Here is a 22628-nt window from a genome sequence, read left to right on the forward strand (position 1 = left end):
GGTGTGCTCTCTACTGAGTGCTGTTCTAGTTTGAATATTGATCGTACAGGTGTGTGTACGTGTACGGATAAGATGCACGGAGATTTGGCAACTGTCTGGCTTTGTTTTGCTCAAAACTATTGTTTTACAACCATTTCTTAGGATTGCAGTTTCAAACTGTCAAAGTCTGATCAAACTGATCATCTGATCAAACTGTCGAAGCAAAGCCCACGCTGGCGTGGGGAGCGTTGACGTGTCTGCTTTGCTTAAAGCTACAACTTTTCTAGACTTGTAATTTCTAGAGCTCTGACTCCCACCTACAACCAACTCTTCCTCCTCACCCAACTGTAACCCCACCCGTGCCTCCGCTCTTCCCCCACAAACTTTTTTTCACCCCTCCAGCTCACCCCAACGTCCCTACCAAGCTCTGTGGTTTCACCATCAAGTGGTCTGTAATCCAATCTTGTAGATTTCTCCCCTACAGGAGGTCAGCTCATCTCCAGATGTCAACTGTTTGACAGGAGCCTTTCCTTCATTCATGGGATACACCGGACTCGCTTGTCTTTCTCCATGGTTATTCCGTTTACTACTTTGATGGGCCCAGTGCTCATGCTGATGGTGCTCTGTCAAGATCTCAATTTCCCTCAGCCCCTGTGAGGATTGTGATGACCAATTTTTTGGATTCCTAACGCATATTTCCCCTAATGCCACCTATTGTCAGCATGGGCTGAGGTGTTTGCCAAAAAGCAGCTTTCCTTTTTTTTTTTTCATGGAAATCAAACTCCACTGTGGTGAATGTGTCTCCGGAGTGGTCCACTGTGGTCTCCGGAGAGCTCATAATTAGCACGTTTCGGCTTTCAGACGCGCCAGACCTCGATATCAAACTCACATCGACTCTATCGTTCAACTGCTCTGTTGACTCCTTCTCTTCTCTTTCCCAGGTGTTTCTCTGAGAGCCACCTGTGTGCATCATGAAAAGTTTCAATATCATCTTATGATAATTTGAGAAGTGTCTGTTTGTCCTTGTGCTTCTTTGACTTCAAGGAACTCTTGAACTGCTGGATGGTATTAGTTGAAAACAAGTGGTTGTACTCAGGGTGTGCACGTGCTGGTTTAAGGCGGTAAAAAAGTATCAGTCTCGGGGTTTCAGGTTGGGTGCAGGACCCAAATTCTCTCGATGTAACTACAGTGCATTCAGAAAGTATTCAGACCCCTTCACTTTTTTCACATTTTGTTATGTTGCAGCCTCATGCTGAAATCGTTTAAATTCATTTTTTCCCTCATCAATCTACACTCAATACCCCATAATGACAAAGAGAAAACAGGATTTTAGAAAGTTTTGCAAATTTATTTAAAAACAAACAAACTGAATTATCACATTGGCATAAGTATTCATACCCTTTGCTATGACACTTGAAATTTAGCTCAGGTGCATCCCATTTCTCTTGATCATCTTTGAGATGTTTCTACACCTTGATTGGAGTCCACCTGTGGTAAATTCAATTCGCTGGACATGATTTCGAAAGGCACACACCTGTCTATATAAGCTCCCACAGCTGACAATGCATATCAGAGCAAAAACCAAGCCATGAGGTCAAAGGAACTGCCTGCAGAGCTCAGAGACAGGATTGTATCGAGGCACAGATCTGGGGAAGCCTACAAAAAAAAATTTGCTGCTTTGAAGGTTCCCAAGAGCACAGTGGCCTCCATAATTCTTAAATGGAAGAAGTTTGGAACAATCAGGACTCTTCCTAGAGCTGGCCGCCCGGCCAGACTGAACAATCGGGGGAGAAGGGCCTTGGTAAGAGGTGACCAAGAACCCGATGGTCACTCTGGCTGAGCTCTAGAGATCCTGTGTGGAGATGGGAGAAACTTCCAGAAGGACAACCATCACTGCAACACTCCACCGATCTGGGCTTTATGGCAGAGTGGCCAGACGGAAGCCTCTTCTCAGTGAAAGACACATGAAAGCCCACTTGGAGTTTGCAAAAAAACACCTAAAGGACTCTCAGACTGTGAGAAACAAGATTCTGTGGTTACCACCGGTGGACTCCAATCAAGGTGTAGAAACATCTCAAAGATGATCAAGAGAAATGGGAGGCACCTGAGCTAAATTTCAAGTGTCATAGCAAAGGGTATGAATACTTATGCCAATGTGATATTTCAGTTTTTTCTTTTCAATAAATTTGCAAAACTTTCTAAAATCCTGTTTTCTCTTTGTCATTATGAGGTATTGAGTGTAGATTGATGAGGGAAAAAATGAATTTAGACGATTTCAGCATAAGGCTTTCATAACAAAATGTGAAAAAAGTGAAGGGGTCTGAATACTTTCTGACTGCACTGTATATACAGTCACGTGAAAAAGTAAGTACACCCCATGTAAAGTTTTGACTTTTTCAACATATTTCAACATACAGCTATTCGATCTTCATTTCAACAATATTGATAGATAAAGATGATATAATACAACAAATGTCATGAAACATTTATATTTTATTGTCCATTGTATAACTTAAATAAACATAAATGCAAATTTCGCATGTGGAAAAAGTAAGTACACCCCATGAAATGTTTTTTTAATCTTTTTAACATATGTGGACATGTCAATATTTTATCTTCATTTAAACAGTATCGAAAGATAAAGGTGATCTAATTGAACAAAAAACAATGAAAAATTGACTTTGCAATAATTTATTCAACAAAAAATTGTTGCACAGGTCGTTTCAAATGCCCCCACAACATCTCGATGGGATTTAGATCCGGGCTTTGACTTGGCCATTCCAGAACCCTCCATTTCTTTCTTTTCAGCCATTCCTTGATGGATTTACTGGTATGTTTAGGGTCATTGTCATGTTGCAAGGTCCACCTTCGGTTGAGCTTCAACTTTCCGAAAGATGGCCTCACATTATCCTCAAGCACCCTCTGGTACAATGAAGAATTCATAGTGGATTCTATGATAGTGAGCTGCCCAGGCCCTGATGCAGCAAAGCTGCCCCAAACCATAATATTTCCACCACCATGCTTTACAGTTGGTATCAGGTTCTTGTGGTCAAATGCTGTCTTTGGTTTTCGCCAAACATGTCTTCTGGTACTGTTGCCAAATAGCTCTATCTTTGACTCATCTGTCCAGAGCACATTGTTCCAGAAGTGCTGGTCTTTGCCTGGGTGTTCATTGGCAAACTTTAGTCTTGCCCTGATGTTCTTTCTGGACAGCAAAGGTTTCCTGCTGGCACACCTCCCATGTAGATCAAATTTGTGCAGCCTCTTTCTAATGGTAGACTCGTGCCCTTTGACATCAACAGTGGCAAGAGCTACCTGTAGGTCCCGTGATGACATTCTGGGGTTTTTAGAGACTTCTTTCAGCATATTGCGGTCTGCTCTCGGGCTGAACTTGCTGGGGCGGCCTGGCCTGAACAAGTTGGCAGTTGTTTGGAATCTTCTCCACTTGTAGATGATCTTCTGGACAGTCGAATGATTGATTTCAAATTGTTTGGAGATCTTTTTAAACCCCTCCCAGACTCGTAGGCATCTGTAACCTTCTTTCTGAAGGCCTCAGCGAGCTCTTTTGATCTCGGCATGGTGATGCCGCACACATCAACAACAAAGAGCAAACCAAACGAAATGTCTGAGGTTTAAATAGGACCGGTTCCTCCAAGATCCTCTCGAACGATGTTCTAATCATTTGCACTTGAGCTGGTGCACCTGATTCTAATTTTAGGTATTTGAAGTAGTGATAAATGTAGGGGCGAACTCACTTTTTCCACATGCGAAATTTGCATTTATGTTTATTTAAATTATACAATGGACTACAAAATGTAAATAAAAACCACCTTTAGAGGCCATTTTTCCCCGCAAGCGGGGGTTGGCCTTTTTCGGGAACTGTGGTTGTTGTTGTTTTTCGGTCCCCTTTTTGAAGCAATGTTTTACGGCCGGATGCCCTTCCTGACGCCAACCCTTTTTGCCGCCTTTAACGACAAGCAGGGAATTACCAGTGAACTGGTACTCAATTTGCCGACCTCGGAAGGATGACAGGCTGAGTCAACCCCCCTGGCGTTAATTCAGCGATTGACCGGGATTCGAACCCAGGATCCTAAGCCGGCACCCTAGCCGCTAGCCCAACACCAGGGATAACAACACCAGGGACTACAAAATGTAAATGTTTCATGATATTTGTTATATTATATCACCTTTATCTATCAATATTTTTGAAATGAAGATCAAATAGCTGTATGTTGAAATATGTTTAAAAAGTCAAAACTTTACATGGGGTGTACTTACTTTTTCATGTGACTGTACTTATGTATCTATGTATGTATATACTTATGTTTGTATGTACTGTTACGTTTGTGGGGGTAGGAGATGAAATACCTTAGTGAAGTCAGGAATCTATAGTTTGGAATGGACCGTATGCCGCAAAGAAGAAGCCCATCTTGATGTATTAAGTAGGCCGACTATGCGGGTAAGAGCGTTTGCATGTCGCCATAAGGAGGGTGGTTTTGTGCTAGTTACATAGGGCTTATGGTTAATAATCCCCAGTGTGTAATGCCTCCTATAATTTTCCCTTTGTTCTTGTAAAATTCACTCGGCCAGCCATGCAATCGGCACATTGCCACAACCACACCGACAAGCCTGACAGAAACCCAGCACATTTACCAATCGGCATGTAAACCCAGATGTCATCCGAACATTCCCAAACAGAGATTAGACTCCGTCTCCTGACGACTCGTGATGGGGAGGCCACGCCTCGACCTTCGTCATTGGGCGTCAAGCAAGGCCGTGAGGCCCCGCCCCAAAGACGACGATGGTGGTGGCCATGGACTGATGTAATGGGACGTCAGGATTGGTCGTATGACATCAGAGAGCTGGAAGGTTCGAGAAGAAGAAGAATCCATTATCTCTCTCTCTCTCTCTCTCTCTCTCTCTCTCTCTGGTCCTGGCATGCGTGGTGACCGGCCACTTTTCTTTTGACTCTTCTTGATTCAGTTCAGTTCGGGCAGTTGCTTTTGTTCTTTGTCCCTGGCTTGGCTGTACCTGGCTTGCGTGCAATCGTGGAGAGGAGGAGGAAGAAACGGACTCACTCTCTCTCTTGTGCCGGCTTTGGGATTGAACGGGGGGGTGGGGGGGACGTTTGGCTGCCTGCTGCTGGCTCAGTGTACGGGCGTGCTTGACCGGCACCATTGTTCGTGCGCTTTGACACGCGATGACTCGGGTTTGACGACCACTGAGCTCCTAAAAGTCCTCGTTGAGACGCAAAGCTGAGTACAAGCCGACTTAAAGCATTTATTTTCTTTAATCATTCCCTTGTTTGTATACGAGCCTGGATGGAGACGTCTCAATATAGGAATTTAGTTTTAATTTACCTTTCGTTTTTATTATCCCTGCATTCATTTGCATTAAATCCTTTATTTTTGACATTTTAACTTCTTGTATTGTGAATTTTGGTGTCTCGTATTTGTGTTTGTGGGTCGAATAATAAACCCCGTAGCTGCCGTCCAGTTAGATAAGGCTTCGGGCCTCTCCCGCGCGCACCAAAGATAATCCCGCCAAGTTTCGAAATACGCGTCGGAGTTGAGGCTCGTTTCGGTCATCTGTCACCCAGGGGTCTTAATCCCCGGCAACGTGACAATTCTTATGTATATATGTATGTATATACTTATGTATGTATATATGTATGAACGAACCTTATAGAATCAAAAATGGCCTGGCAGATCTCCATCAAATTTTACAGATGTCTGGAGATGCCTGTGTGCAGGACATGGGCACGTTTAAATTTCCCTTTACTCCCTGGGAGTGAAAAAGGTGAAGGGGTCTGAATACTTTCTGAATGCACTGTATTTGTTTGCTTGACTTACTTTTCTCAGATTCTGACGAAATTACCCAAAAAACACCCTCAACTTGATCATAACTTGAATAATATTCCTCCGATTATAAAGGTGTTGAGTTTTATGGTTGTAGATGGGAACATATTTTCTTAATGTACACTTTATCCCGAAATGTTGCAAGTCAAGGTCATATGGCGGTCCCTAAAGAATATGGAAATCATTGGATTGCGGATGTCAGCAGAGGCCTATACCCTTGGCTATTGCTTTTTGATCGCAGATATCTAGTTTTGCTTGTTGATGCTTTGCCCTCTGTTATTCTGGTCTTGCTTTATAGTCGACTTGCCAGCAATGTGAACCCGGAAATGTTGAGTACCCCAAAGTTTTAAGTTAGAAATGTACAGTATGGGTCCCCAGCACTTAGAAACTGCCAGATGCTAACTTGCATATGTTGGGAAATTAGCATTAATAGCATTAACCCTATCAAACATAGGCCTGGGACACTGAAATTTCTGTTTCGCTCTATTGCTCCACTTTTATTCACAGGTATTAGAGGTAACAAAGGCAAGTACCATACCAAACTAGAATAATATGACTATGGGTAAATAATATCCTCCTCAAACGCCAATAATATCCTCAAAATTAAAACACAAGTATACCCAAAATTATCAGAGCTGAAAAATATGTGCACGAGTTACACAACATAAAACTTCCATCAAGAAAGAGCGTCTTGCACTTCTACTACTCTGCACTGTTATAAAGCATATCCTCATCATAAAACTCATCCTCATCTTCTTCTCCTGACTCTACATTCTTGTCATATTGCTCTTCTTGCTGTGAGTGTGAGAGTGTGTTGCAACATGTACTATCAGAGCCTTCGCAGAAGCAGTAGCTGGTACAGGCCAGGCCTGCAGCTACGCAGCTGCACTTTGCTGTTAAACAGGGCTTTAACCCAGCTTTGCAGCTACAGCTGATCATTTCCAACACGGCAGGAGGAGCAACGGGGCTTGCATCCAGGATGGGCATGATGACCTCCTCTCCCTTCTCGCCTTCCTTCTTATTCCATCCAAACTCTGTTATGTCCACAGCTGGTGGGTCAGGGCAGTCTGCTGCTTTCCAAAGCAGCACCTGTAGATGGGCACGCCGTCCATGGAGGAGAGCGTTGCGCTCTGTAGGAGGCAGTGTCTTCAGTGCTGGGGGGGTTTTGCGCTTTCGGTAGATGTCATATCTGGCGACGTTCAGAGATGCCGACTCCCTCTCGTTGTACAGAGCCAGGAAGAAACCACTCACTGCCTCTGTAATCTGTAAATCAGTAGCTCCCTCCTCTCCGATGAAGTGAAGCAGGTCACCAGGTACTACTCTCATGGCCTTGAGTGCGGACACCTTCCCTTTCCCCGCGGGATAGGAGGTGGTGTCACATCCGGAGAGAGCATGCATAGCCAGGATGGAGCGACACTGCTCACCGAGATTCTCTACTGTCGAATTGATGTTGAGAATAGTGCCATCCCATCTCTCCATCTGCAGGTTACATGTGATACCCACCTTCCAGCACCAATAGATCATGAGTACGAAAACATCAGTGTCGTCACTGAGAATGCGGACAGTTTCAGCTCCGCGACTGGCTGCATCCAACATGTATGAGATGAGGGAGATGTCAGCCTCGTCATGAGTGACAATACTGTCTGCTTTGCTGACCATCTTGATGTGATCTCCTATGCTGTGTGTGCATAGGAGCTCACCCAGTCTCAGTTTGTTTGTCTTGTTCTTCATCACTTTGTCGCGGCTAGGTAGAGGGGTTGTCAGTGTGAGTCGGTACTCTGTTGAGCTCTCCCCAGCTCTTCTCTGCCTCTCGTGGTCTTTGGCAGAGACTTGCTCATACCGGTCAAAGATGACAAATGTTTCGGTCATGTAGCGATTAAGCCGGCGCCCCATGCTGGCTGCGAGGTCAGCCACAGTGCCTGACGATGGCCACACCACGTGGTAGATGAGCTGCGATGCATCAACGAGTACAACATGTGGTGGGTGGGGATTGGGGGCAAGGATTCCAAGACGCTGGACGATCACAGACCTGTTACCCTTCCTGAGGCATCCATACTCATCGATGATGGATGCAGGGACCGGGCCGAGCTCGTAGTCAAAGAGGGCAGAGAGCTCCATTCTTCTCTTGCTCCCCACCACCAGCAGCCGAGCAAACAACGCCTCAAGGTCACATATGATCTTCGCATTGACCTTCACTCTTTTTTTGGTGAATGTCATTGTCACCACCTTATTTGAGATGGGCGCATGAAATCTCTCAGGAAGTGATGAGAACAGTGTGCTCATGTCCTGTCCGATCTTCAATGCATCTTGCACATTCACCTTTTCATCTGCCACCTGGCCATTTATGATATGGTGGAGGGTCACGGTCTCTATGGTGAGTGGATGGGAGTTTTCCTGTAGCACTCTCAGGATTTTAGCCTGGTCCTCCGCGTCCAATTCCCGCCGTCCTTTACCCTCTTCTTTGTGTCTGTTGGGCTTCATTGTCTTATCCGGTGCTTCAGCATCGTCGTAAATCTCATCCAATGACTTGGAGAGATAGGAGCAGATGCCGAAAGATTGGATCCACACAGCGACCTGCTCAGGGTTGGTGGAGATGCCCTTCATGCCTCCTACTCCCTTCCCTTGCTTGATGCATGTCTGCTCCCCAAACATGTCTCCACTCACTACAGCTGCACCATCAGAGTGGTGGCACACATGGCTTCCAGTGTAAAGGTCATCCTTGGCAGTAGCAGGAAGGTACTGCATGTCGCGCAGATGCTATGTGATCCATCTTGCATAGTGGTGATGACCGGCAGCAAAGAAATAGGGCAGCATCTCCAAGGCAGTGTTGTTGCAGCATCCAATCACCCTCTCTTTGTGCTCGCCAGAACCTGTGAGCTATTAGGGTAGGGGTGATGAAACAATCCACCCATAGCCGGCCTGTGTGGTGCTCTCTGGCTTTCTCCAGGAATGCCGTTATCTGCTCGTGAGTCTTCTCTCCCTCCTCTAAGAAGTCATGAAGAAGAGCAGACACAACCATACGGAAGGCTCGCATAGCCTTGGGCCAGGCCTTCCCGTTGAAGATGGATTTCAGGCCTCCAAATGATGCACCGACTAGCTCCTCCACACCTGTTGAATTTATCAGTTGTCCGATTGAGCCGATGAATGACATGAGAGTGTGCATCATCCCAGGTCTGAGAACCACTGATGACCATCGCTGCAGATCACTCCACTTGATCAGGCAAGCGATCACGTACAGCTGCATTTCAAACGTGATATGACTGTGGCTCATGCCAAGCTGCCTCAGTGATGTGTCTAAGTAGGCAATGGTACTGAGCACTATATCAGGGTGGGCAGGGGGTGAGTCAAGCAGTGGTCCAAAGACACTTATCGTCTTCAGCTTTGGAGCACTGTCATCACCATTGCGATCTTGCACAACATTGTAGGCTGCCCAGTCCAGGGGAAGAGGGGAAGAGTGGAGCTGCGAGAGCCAAGCAGCATCCTTCTTCTGTGCTCTTGAAACACTCTGTTTGATGGCATCTTGGAAAGCATCAGTTCTTGGGACTTCTTTCAGAGCTGGTGGAGTCATCTTCTTGGGGCCTGTGTAATGTTCAATGACAAAACTGCTCTTATGAGCTATACTAAGTTTCCCAGCTTAAAGCTTCGTCAGACGGGGTAGTTTCAGCGACATGACCTTACCACCAGGTGTGGCTCCTCCGGGGAACAGGAGACCTGCTGGATTCTGCACAAACTGAGTGGCCATGGCATGAGTCGTGCGGCGACCATTGGGTGTGAAGACCACAAGATCAAAATTATCACCCCAACTGTGGATAGGGCCGATGTGCCTCTCCAGGCCGACTGCGCGCAGGAACTTATCTGGGTCCTCAGAAGTATATTTGGCAGCTGACACTAACATTGAAACTGTAGCTCAACATGAGAGTAGGGGCACTAACCGCGCAAAAAAATGTTGGGTGAAAAAAAATCCACGGCTTTTACATCCCTTTTTTCACATGAAATTTTGATCGCAGGAAATTTTTATAAGAACACTCACGGAAAGCATATCTGTCTAAGTGTATTATGTCCAAATTTCATACAGATCCTTCAAATAGTTTGCTCACACGAAGCATTCAAACGGAGCAATAGAGCGAAACAGAAATTTCAGTGTCCCAGGCCTATGTTTGATAGGGTTAATGCTATTAATGCTAATTTTTCTAATTGCCCAACATATGCAAGTTAGCATCCGGCAGTTTCTAAGTGCTGGGGACCCATACTGTACATTTGTAACTTAAACCGTTGGGGTACTCAACATTTCCGGGTTCACAAGAGGGCTCTATAGGCTTGGCAAGTAGACTATTAAGGGTTTTAAACCATGAGTTTTAAGGCCTGTCCTTAAAAAAGACTGTTAGTTAAATTTTTTTGAAAAGGTCAGAGTTTTGAATCCTTTTCCTCTCTACTCCTTTCTCCTTCTTGTAAATTCCCCTTTCCTCCCTCCCATGTACTTTCTTTCCCTCCCCTCATCTCTCCTCCTCCTGACCTTTTTCCCTTTTCTCCCACCTCCTCTGACTATCCTATTTACGCCCCCTTCTTTCCTTTAGTTTGTGGATATCTCCTTGTATTTTCCATGAAGTCAGTCATTATACCTGTGATTTATTCAAATCTACATCCTCTCCCACATTTTGCCCCAATATGCTTGTATTGTATGCTTGTATGCTTGTACATTCAAGTATGCTTGAATATAATGCTCAAAAAGGCCTAACCTCAGAACTCTTTTCCTGTTCTGTTTTCCTTGCATTTCCTTTGTGAGTCGCTTTTACGACACAGTGCGGTCAGACTCTGGCCAGACTGTACCTGACCACTGGCACTATCAGGATCTTGGAGAAAGATTATTTCATTTTTTTTGTACTGCACAGTCTGGCCAAAATATTTTCCAAAATCTTCCTCCATTTATAGAGGAATCTGATTCCTGTTGGTTCTGTGAATATGGTCCAATAAATATTATAATAGACTCGAGCTTATAAAAAAAAGTTGGGGCAGTAACTTACTATGCTTTGCTCCATATATTGGAGATATCAGGTGGAGTATGTTAACATTTCTCTTTCCAAGCAAGTTCAAGTTCAGGTTCAGTGGTGGATTGTGCCTTGTTGATATTTCAAGACGTCCCATAAATATTATATTGGCTTTAAGTTTTGGGTTCTGGGTCCGGCATGCAGATTTTCAAGGTTGTTGTTTTAATATGTAGCAAATAGGTATGATAGTATGGCAAGGTGTGTTGTCATGAAAAGTACGGCAAATGTATTTTGGACCCTAAAAAACAGTTACGCAGAGTTATCAAAATGTCACAACAGCTGCTTTACAGTGTATGTAATATACACACACACACACACACACACACACACACACACACACACACACACACACACACACACACACACACACACACACACACACATATATATATATATATATATATATATATATATACATACATATATACATATTGTGGTGTCCACCTTGCAGTGAAGACCTCAGGGTGACAGGTGACCAAACGAACTTTAACTCTGAGGCATTTACCCAACTATGGCGGTACCTTGTGCAAGCGTGTGAGAGTAGTGGAGGGCAGCGAGGTCCTGACCTCGAAGATGTATGTGTACATATATATATATATTTACACATACACATACATATATACAAATTGGCTAATATAATACCTAAACCACTAAAATATAATACCTATAAGTTTCATCCCAATCTTTAACTTTCAAAAAAATTCACGAATTCAGTCATTAATGGAATAATTAAATAATCAATTGATTAATCAATAAATCATAAATATCTTTTACAGCCAAATCACTTTGTCATTGTCATGTCAAAATATCAGCTTCCTAGCGCAAAAGGTGCCTGAGATATCGCCCAGAAGAGAAAGGAAATAAATAAGTACTTAATTATTATCGATTAATTGATTAATCAAAAAAATTAATACAGATTTTGCCGAAACACTTGTTTTTTTGTTTTTTTGAATACAAGATCGAGGCTCGTATAAGAGCTAACATTAATCACAAAAAAACAAAGTGACACATGAAACATCTGATAAAGGGAGTGGGAGGAAAGATGAGGAGAGAGAGGGAAGCACACAAGTACAACAGTAGAGAACAGAGATATTGGGAACTCTATAGGCTTGGGGATATCTCCTTGTATTTTCCATGAAGTCAGTCATTATACCTGTGATTTATTCAAATCTACATCCTCTCCCACATTTTGCCCCAATATGCTTGTGCTTGTGCAATTATACTTGTGTTGAAACATCAACAGAGGATGCCCAGTCCGCGACTGGCTTTGGAGGCCAGCTTGGAAATGTGGTTTTCCCAGGAAAGATCATGGCAGATAGTGAGACCCAAAAGCTTGAGTGACAGAACTTCTTGGAGAGGATTGTTCAGAAAGTAGATGAGAGGGTTTTTCTAGACGATCTTTTCGGAGAGACATAGTGAGAGTGTGAGATTTGTCAGGATGGAAAGACATGTTCCACTTGTTTGACCAGTCTGTGATTTTGTCCAGGTCTGCAGAGAGTGAGGACGCTGCAGACTGCCGATCTGAGGGATGAGATATGGAGCGGCAGAGAGTGCAGTCGTCAGCAAAGAGATAGATAGGATTTTCCCGGGTCAGAGAGATCATTGATGAAGACCAGAAGAAGCACAGTGCCCAGAACACTCACTGCCTTGGGGAACTCCAGCCTGAACAGGAAGAGGAGATGAGAGAAATCCATTCAGGGCCACATGTTCACTACGACCAGAGCGGAAGTCCGCAAGCCATGCATGGAGATTTCCATGGATACCATAGGAGGATAGTTTGGTGAGCAGAGCGGGGTGCCAGACCGTATCGAGGGCACATGATATGTCAAGGGAGACAGCTCTGATTTCTGGTTTGGCATTGAGGACCTCCATCCATTGTTGAGACAGCAGAAGCAGCATGTCCAGAGTGGAGTGACCTCGTCTGAAACCAAATTAATGATCAGAGATCAAGCCATTGGAGAAGAGGAAGGATTTGATGTCAGAAGCGATGATTGATTCCATGACCTTGCTGATTATTGGGAGCAGGCCAGGCTGATTGGTCTTTAGTTGCAAGAATCTGTTTTTGTACCTTTTTGTGTAAAGCAGTAATGTTAGCTGATTTCCAAGCAGATGGCAGATGACCTTGAGCAAAACAGAGGGTGAAGAGAACAGAGAGAGGGTGTGAAAGAGCGACATAGCAGGGCGTCTAGTCCAGTTGCAGAATCAGTCGAGGTTTGACAAAAACTTCTCCACATTGTCAGGAGAAAATGACAGAGTCCAGGAGCAGCTGGGCATGACTGGGTGAGGTGGGTACAGAGATAGATGGGTTCGGGCCACAAGATTTTGAGGCAAACACAGAGTTGAGGAATTTGGCTTTTTCACGTGCGGTGTCAGCTGTGTAGCCATTTGAGGTAAGGGAGTGGATTGAGAGGGAAGAAACACCAGAAACAGATTTGACCAGATGCCACCAGGATTTGGAGGAGGGAGACAGGTTTGAGAGTTCACTTTTGAGAGTAGAGATATTGTTTCCAGGCTCTTCTGAGGGTGCACACACACTGGTTCCGGGCTTTGTGAAAGGAAATGAGATTGCCTTCCATTGGATTTGCCTTCCAGGAGGCAAAGGCAAGTTGTTTCAGGGCAACTGCCTCACCACAATATTCTGTGTACCATGGACGGGAGGAAGGATGTGACAACTAAAGACGAGATGGGATAAATCTGTGCATGAGAGACAGAGCAATTTACTTTGGAAGAATTCCCAGGATGAGTTGATGTCAGAGGCAGTAGAGATGGGAAACCAGTCCAGATGATTAATGTCTGCTTGAAGACCGTGCCAGTTGATCTGAGTGAAATGCCAGACTCGTAGACGCTGAGGAGGCTCTCTGAGAATGCCCAGAGAGATGTCCACTTTAACACGCAAATGATCAGATGAACCGATTGGAGCAGAAGAAGAGCAGCAGACATTTACAGGGAAATTTGTCATAATCAAGTCTAGAAGAGAAGATGCTCCGTTGACTAGATCCGGGTCGGGAAATTGACAGATTATGTCAGTCCCAATGAGTTGCAGAAGTCCTTTGCTGAAGAGCCATGGCTGGTGAGAGAGGTACCCACACCCAGCCAGCTGGCATAATGACAGTTGAAATCACCACATATGAGGAAGAGAGAGTTTGGATGAGTGGATAGAGGTTGGTCCATGTTATCAGACAGCAAGATGTAGATGGAGTCATCACTATTTGGTGAACGGTACAACACACATATGGACAAAAGTTGGGAGCGATGGGGAAGCCGTAGCCAGAGGTACTCCTGGGGGTGAGGTGGAGAAAGGGCAGTGCAGGGAGAATGAGGAAGAGAGTTTTTGATAAAGACAGCATCCCCACCTCCAGGACTAGGCTCAATTCTGTCATACTGGAGGAGGGAGTAACATTAGGATTAAAGAAGAAGGTGCATCAGAATCAGCAAAATATATGAAAAAGATATACAGTCACGTGAAAAAGTAAGTACACCCCATGTAAAGTTTTGACTTTTTCAACATATTTCAACATACAGCTATTTGATCTTCATTTCAACAATATTGAGAGATAAAGGTGATGTAATATAACAAATATCATGAAACATTTACATTTTGTAGTCCATTGTATAATTTAAATAAACATAAATGCAAATTTCACATGTGGAAAAAGTAAGTACACCCTTGGCTCTAAGAGGTGGTATTGCCCCCTTTGGCAGAAACAACCTCAAGTAGGCATTTCTTATAACTGTCTACCAGTCTGACATCGACTGGGAGAAATTTTTGCCCACTCCTCCATGCAGAATTCTTTCAGCTGTGCGATGAATGAAGGGTTTCTTGCATGCACAGCTCGTTTCAAATCCCCCCACAACATCTCGATGGGATTTATATCCGGGCTTTGACTTGGCCATTCCAGAACCCTCCATTTCTTTCTTTTCAGCCATTCCTTGGTGGATTTACTGGTATGTTTAGGGTCATTGTCATGTTGCAAGGTGCACCTTGGGTTGAGCTTCAACTTTCCGACAGATGGCCTCACATTATCCTCAAGCACCCTCTGGTACAATGAAGAATTCATCGTGGATTCTATGATGGTGAGCTACCCATGCCCTGATGCAGCAAAGCTGCCCCAAACCATAATATTTCCACCATCATGCTTTACAATTGGTGTCAGGTTCTTGTGGTCAAATGCTGTCTTTGGTTTTCACCAAACATGTCTTCCGGTGCTGTGGCCAAATAGCTCTACCTTTGACTCATCTGTCCAGAGCACATTGTTCCTGAAGTGCTGGTCTTTGCCTAGGTGTTCATTGGCAAACTTTAGTCTTGCCCTGATGTTCTTTCTGGACAGCAAATGTTTCCTCCTGGCACACCTCCCATGTAGATCAAATTTGTGTAGCCTCTTTCTAATGGTGGACTCATGCACTTTGACATCAACAGTGTCAAGAGCTACCTGTAGGTCCCGTGATGTCATTCTGGGGGTTCTTAGAGACTTCTTTCAGCATATTACGGTCTGCTATCAGGCTGAACTTGCTGGGGCGGCCTGGCCTGAACAAGTTGGCAGTTGTTTGGAATCTTCTCCACTTGTAGATGATCTTCCGGACAGTCGAATGATTGATTTCAAATTGTTTTGAGATCTTTTTAAATCCCTTCCCAGACTCGTAGGCATCTATAACCTTCTTTCTGAAGGCCTCAGAGAGCTCTTTTGATCTAGGCATGGTGACGCCGCACACTTCAACAACAAAGAGCAAACCAAACGAAATGTCTGAGGTTTAAATAAGACAGGCTTCTCCAAGATCCTCTCTGACGATGTTCTAATCATTTGCACCTGAGCTGGTGCACCTTATTCTAATTTTTACGTATTTGAAGTAGTGATAAATGTAGGGGTGTACTTACTTTTTCCACATGTGAAATTTGCATTTATGTTTATTTAAATTATACAATGGACTACAAAATGTAAATGTTTCATGATATTTGTTATATTATATCACCTTTATCTGTCAATATTGTTGAAATGAAGATCAAATAGCTGTATGCTGAAATATGTTGAAAAAGTCAAATTTTTACATGGGGTGTACTTACTTTTTCATGTGACTGTACATATAATTACTTTCTACTTTAAAAATGTTGAAAGAGATTGTCGTTAAAAAATAAAATATAAATGGAGTGCTATGTATATTATACATTCAAAATTTTAACAAAGTATGGTATAGCTTTGGGTTTTGTACCTTTGGGTTTTGCATGTGATTTGTGAGAGTTGAGATTAATTTCTGAGAGTGTGTGGTGTCCTATCCTGCCTGAGGTCAGGAAGCCGATGTCTAAACTCATTAGACGTTAGCAATTGGCCTGTGAATCTCAGACAATTGGCCTGCGAATCCCAGATGTCAACATTTGGCCTGTTATTCATGAGGCGAAGCATTCCTTTATCCAAAGGAAGTTTGACAACCTCTTCTTCTTCCTTCAATGATGTGTCTTTCTCTCCTTAGCCAAAGATATCTCGAACAACTTCTGACACTCTACCTTTCCTTCGCTTTTTCAATCTGATGATACGATAGTGGTGAAAGCAACTGTTTTCGGTTCTCTTTTCTCCTGTAATTCCACACTGAATGGCTCTAACATTACAACACCCCCTGATTGCACACGCCCCTTACCAATCCCATGCCTCCTCTATAACCTCCTTTCATACTTTCATACATATTTCATAGTCATACAAATACTTCTCTCTCTGGACACAAGTAAGGCATATGGACAAGATGGCATTCCTACTTGTATCTTGAAGGAGTTTGCTTCAGAACTTGCACCTGTGCTTGCTCATTTATTTTGCTTCTGCTTTAAAACAAAACCTTCTCCTCTTTCTTGGAAACATGCCTTAGTACAGCCTATTTTAAAGAAGGGTGATTGTTCAAACCCTTCCAACTACCGTCCTATTGCTCAGACTTCTGTCTATTTCCAAAGACTTTGAACGTCTTCTGAATTCCCATTTCATTAAGCATCTTGAATCTCAGTCTTCTCTCTGATCATCATTACGGAATACGCAAGGTGAGATCTACCGATGATATCCTTTCCTATATTACGAATGTCTGGGTCTCTTCCCCGAGAGACTTTGGGGAATCCTCTGTTGTAGGCCTTGATATCTTGGAAGCCTTTGACAGAGTTTGGCGTCTGATATCCAAGCTTCCCTCTTTCTGTTTTCCTTCTTTACTCTGCTCTCTCACATCGAGCTTTCTCTCCGACCGCTCTATCTCCGTAATTGTTGATGGTTCAACATCTCCCTCCTTCCCTATCAACAGCGGTATCCCTCAGGGTTCTGTCTTGTCTCCGACAACTCTTCATTAATTTATCAATGATCTTCTTTCTTCTACAAATAACCAAATGCATTCACATGCTGATGACTCAACATTATATTCCTCTATGTTTTTCACATTTGCTCCATCTTTGCAAAGGGTGGCTGAGCTACTGAAGGGAGCCATCGGCCATCCAGTAAGGAGGTGTTGTCTCCTAAAAAATACCCATCGGATTGGACCAGTTTGAGTCATACCAAAGACTTGAAAAATGGTATGTGCTGCTTCCTTGCTGAAGTTCAGCATTTAATAAGATAGAGCACGGACAAATCCCCATCAGTTGGCATCCATGGGGAGGAGGAAATTCCTCCTGAGGAAATGCCCCGCTGAGTGCAGTGAGAAAGGCAGCGCCATCATTGTGACGTCGCTGCTACCCAGAGTATCACGGGAAGTGATGGCACTTCCCCTAAGCAGTGTGTGTGTGTGTGTGTGTGTGTGTGTGTGTGTGTGTGTGTGTGTGTGTGTGTGTGTGTGTGTGTGTGTGTGTGTGTGTGTGTGTGTGTGTGTGTGTGTGTGTGTGTGTGTGTGTGCCAGCCAGCTCCATTATGAGCTTTGAACCATTTACACAAAAAGAAACATCTCTTGCTCGATCTATATCTCGTTTTATCACAAGTACCTCTTGTAAATTTGTATTTGGACAATATTTAAGTGGGGCTAATGTAAAGAAGTTAAGTTTAAGTTTTCCTCATCTTCCACATAGGCTATACTTTGAAGGCCCCACACTTTTACCACTCAATACAGTAAATATCGTTGGTATTAGAGAACATCAAAAAGTTGAAGATTCTTCTCCTCTGAACGTTTCTCTGATTATATACATGATTGATTTGTCCTTGTATGGAGTACTGCTCTCACATCTGGGGAAGGTTCTCGCTCCATACACTTTCTTGATAAAGTTGAGTCTAAAACAAAATGACTTATGAACTCTTCAAATCTGAACTCAAAACTCAACTTGCTTGAATTACACCATTATGTTGAGTCTTTCCATTTTCAAGAGATATTACTTTGGTGTCTGCTCCCAAGAACTGGCTCTCCATTAGTTATGCTAGACCACAAAATACTCGGCAAGCCACGACGTCACATGATTAATGTGGGGCCGTTGGTAACTCTAGGGTGGGCCGTTGTGGTATTTGTTTCTTTCCCTTCACCGCTAAGCTCTGGGATTCTTTACCTTGTCATGTCTTTCCTGTCTTTGCTGTTACTAGGGCATGCCCGTACTATATATACTAGGGCATTGCCCGTACGTGGGTGCCCGTTCCGTGGCCAAAAAAAAAAAAAAACGCTACCCGTACGCTCTACCCCGCCCGTACGCCCGTAAACAAAAAAAGCAACGCTCTTCGCTTCCGCCCTTCGCTCTGACTGAATTGGGAGAAATAATGCGCATAAGAAATCGAATTACGTACCGTAATGGCGGTCAGCTCGTAACGCGCTCAGCTCCGCTCGTCTCACATCGGCCACGCCTACGCAACAGAGCGTTCTGTGATTGGCTGCCGGAAGATAAGTCGTCACTGTCCGGAAGTTCGCAAATCGCAGTTAGGATGAATCGTTTTAATTTAATCGCAGTTTGAATTCGTTTTAAAACATAGTTTAACGGCAACATAGTTGAAAAGCCTTGCCTTGCTGCAAACAGCTGCTGCAAACAACAACAACATGGAAGGCTGCACTGTCCGGAAGTTGGCATATCGCAGTTACGATTATTTTAGTGTTAATGGCCAATTATTCAATTAGCGCCAACGTATTTTGGCTGTTTGCAATTTAATCGCAAGGAAAAGTAGAAAGAGAAGAGGGAAAAAAAGAAAAGCCTTGCATTAACGCATTAACGCTTGCATTGCATTAACGGTTCGGCACACGTGATAGCTCGCTGCTCTCTGATTGGTTGAAGCGTTTTTTGGACATAGCTCGGTAGGTACTTGTCCGATTAATTACAAACCTTGAAAAGGCACATCCTCGGGTCCCCAGCAATATACCTGGCAAGTTTCAAGTATATCGGACCCGTGGTTGTCGAGAAACAGCGGTCACAGACACACAGACACACAGACAGACACACAGAGATTGCTGGAATTATAGATAGATATCTAAAATTATATCCCCCCCCTCTATTTACATGAAATGGTTTGGTCCAAAGCGAACGGCTTGCGTGTGGTGACAATCCCCCCCCCTCTATTTACATGAAATGGTTTGGTCCAAAGCGAACGGCTTCCGGAGTTTGGTAAAGAAATCGCCATCGCGTGCACAAACGCGCAGGAAAGCGAATGAATCGCAAATTCGTTTTTATTAGTTGTAAAACATAGTTTAACGCCAACATAGTTTGCAAACGTGAAATAAATGAATACGCTCTCAAATGTGCCATCCGAGGCAGAGTGTGTCCGCCACGTTCGGCACACGCGATAGTTCGCTGCTCTCTGATTGGTTGAATCGTTTTTTGGACATAGCTCGGTAAGTAATTGTCCGATTAATATGAAACCTTGAAAAGGCACATCCTCGGGTCCCCAGCAATATACCTGGCAAGTTAAAAGTATATCGGACCCGTGGTTGTCGAGAAACAGCGGTCACAGACAAACGTACAAACAGAGATTACTGGAATTATAGATAGATGACCTGTCTTTTCAAAAGTCAGGTTTTCCAGTTCCTCAAAAACTGAAATCATTTTTCCTTCTATTAATTTCTCTATTTCTTCAGTTATTTCTCTTTCATTTTTATACGGTGTGATCACTTGAATGTGCATTTTAGAATACCTATTTTGATACGGTGAAATTTAAATGTCCAAATGTTTCTTTGCAAAGCTTCATTTTTTTTTTCCCTTAAATAAACATCCATCTCATGCTGCAGACCCAATCTCAACGGGGAAGGAGGGAGATGCTACAAATGGAAACAAAATAACATTTAAACTCCAGTATTATTATTATTACCTCCACCACAGAAAGTGGACGGAGGTTGTCTTTTCACCCGGTGTTGTCTGTTTCTTTGTCTGTCAGCAGGATATCACAAAACGTTGTGGACGGATTCGGACAAAACATGGTTGTCAGCTTGGGTGTGTGACAAGGTCAAATTGATCACAATTTGGTGAAGATTTGGATCCGTATCCTATAATTTTTTAAGTGATTGTTCACCAATGATAGATCAGGCCAAAAGTGATATATAGCACGATATCTCAAAAAGTTGTGGACGGGTTATGACTAAACTTGGTGGATGAGTCGGTTATGTGACAAGAACAAGCCGATTCGATTTTGGTTCGGTTCCGAATCCAGAACCGGCCATTCAGTGAAATGCACACTGTAAACACTGTTCATCCTGGCGGAGGTATGCGCTCTACCGAGTGCCGTTCTAGTATTTCCAATGCTTTTAGGTACCTAGCTGCCACTATCTGTCAAGACAGGCCATTCCAGGGGCGGATCCAGGGGGTGGGGGGTGCAGGGGGTGCGCACCCCCCCCCCTTCGATCCAGGATGAGGGTGCAGGCTGTGCGAATCTGCTGAACTGTTGGACCAGGGAAGAACGCAAGGAACTGCAGAAACTTCCAAGAACGCACGAAATGCCGTTTCTGACGATCAATTTTTTTAAAAAATTTCCTGGGGGAGGACTCCCAGACCCCACTTTATCCCCCCCATCCCCAGCGCTATAGTTTCATGCACCCCCCCCCCCCCACCCCCCGTCTTGAAATTCCTGCATCCGCCCCTGCATTCCATGCATTAACTACTCTCTGACTGAAGGAACTCTGCCTTAACTCTCCCTCTTTTAATCTGAGGCTATGAATCCTGGTCCTATCACTGTCTGTTCAACTGAAAAACTATTCTGCACTTACTCTGTCTGTACCCTTCATTGTCTTCAAACATGTCAATCAAATCCCTCATAACTGCCTCTTATCTAATGTATAAAGAGCTATCTCCTTCAGCCGTTGCTTATAACTTTGTCAGATGGCAACAATTAAGTTCAACTGGCAAATACATAAACAAACAGAAAAGGAAGAGACAGAAGGGAAGTAAACACAGAAATGCACAAGTAAGAGTGTTGGGGTAAGAAGGGTTAATGGTGGTAATAAAGATAATAAACCAGGGTGGGAGATGACATGTGGTGGCGGTACACTGTCTGCTTGAAGCCCTAGAGGGAAGGCTGCTAAATAACGGCCTCTGGAAGGTGGTTCCATAGATGGGAGAAGCGAGGAACAAAGGAGTTGAGCTGCAGTGCATCCTAGATTTTGGAAGTTTAAACAGGAGAGGGTTACTGGGAGAACACGTGCATCCTGGACGTACTGGGAAGGGTCGGATTACGGAGGGTGCAGAAGGGACAATATCGGAGAAGAGGAGGTCAAAGTAGAGGCCACCTACCTGACTGAAAACAGACAACAGACCTTTTGCGCCAGGTCTCGTCACGGTAGATACCAATAATGACCTTGCTATTTAAGCACGGTGCGCCCAATTCTACTCCTGTTCGTATCATGTGTGGCAAACAATCGAATACATTAATATGTATCGAAGCCCAGAGAATCAAATTCGGATATCTGATATCCACAGCAAAATTGAGCTACGCACACAAGAGTATCAATCCTTCAGGATCTATATACCTTTGGTGCTTTGGACAATTTTGAATGTAATATTTCAAACATACTGTGACTTTTTCAGCTGAATACCCTTTTTCAAACCTTGTATGTCGGTTAACCCACCTTACTGCTCAGGTCTTTGTTATTTGGAACATGTATTAGTGAAACAATTATTATAACCACAAAAAATGGGTATGTTGGTATGTTGTAAAACTCATTCGAACAATTGCTAATGTTTGCAGGAAAAGGAGTACCAGCATCTAATGATGCAGCGGGCTGCCCTTGCACAGTGTGCACCTGAAAAGATGCGCCACTCGGTCGTGAATGAAGGAATCACCCTGGCCGACAAGAAACAACAAGTGTTCGAAAGTCTTCCAGCCTTGGAGGATGCTGCTCTCGTCTCGCAGTCCGACAGCTACCAGACCTTCATCAATGACATCGCCAAGGTGATACACACGTTTCCATCACGTGAACCATCACATGAACGTGAACAAGGGTTTAACAGTTTAACGGAGGTCTCAATTGGAGCATGAGCAATTGTATTATCAAAATAATTATTTATATCATCTTCAATCTGCACTACATTAATCTTTAATTTATATATTTATCATTTTTGACACACCTTTACTGCATTTTTACTCTGACTTTATTTTCTGTACTTTTTTTTACGAATACCCTCTGCCTTTTCCCTAGTGTACGGTATGAATACTATCCCATTGGTGAACATTTTCCCTTTACCCAGCCACTTCACCTTACACCCCAGTTATGTTCAATTTGTGTTTGTTATTTTCTCCTGCTACTAAACTGGCTCGAACTGTTTGATATACATTTTGCACATTAATGCTTCTTACTCTAATTTCTAAGCCAGGTGTTGGCTTAACGGTTAAGTTGGCTG

General features: G+C 43.7%; 1 protein-coding gene across 1 annotated transcript in view; it reads left to right on the forward strand.

The window, feature by feature from the left end:
- The window catches only part of LOC137420992 (ras GTPase-activating-like protein IQGAP1), a 305469-nt gene that overhangs the window by 237600 nt on the left and 45241 nt on the right, over positions 1 to 22628 (forward strand). Inside the window, exon 34 of the mRNA XM_068106598.2 lies at positions 21976 to 22179. Coding sequence (XP_067962699.2) covers positions 21976 to 22179 — 204 coding nt within the window. The remainder of the gene's footprint in view (positions 1 to 21975; positions 22180 to 22628) is intronic.

Source organism: Myxine glutinosa, chromosome 2, assembly GCF_964187855.1.
Source record: "Myxine glutinosa chromosome 2, kmMyxGlut1.1, whole genome shotgun sequence".
Lineage (NCBI taxonomy): Eukaryota > Metazoa > Chordata > Myxini > Myxiniformes > Myxinidae > Myxine > Myxine glutinosa.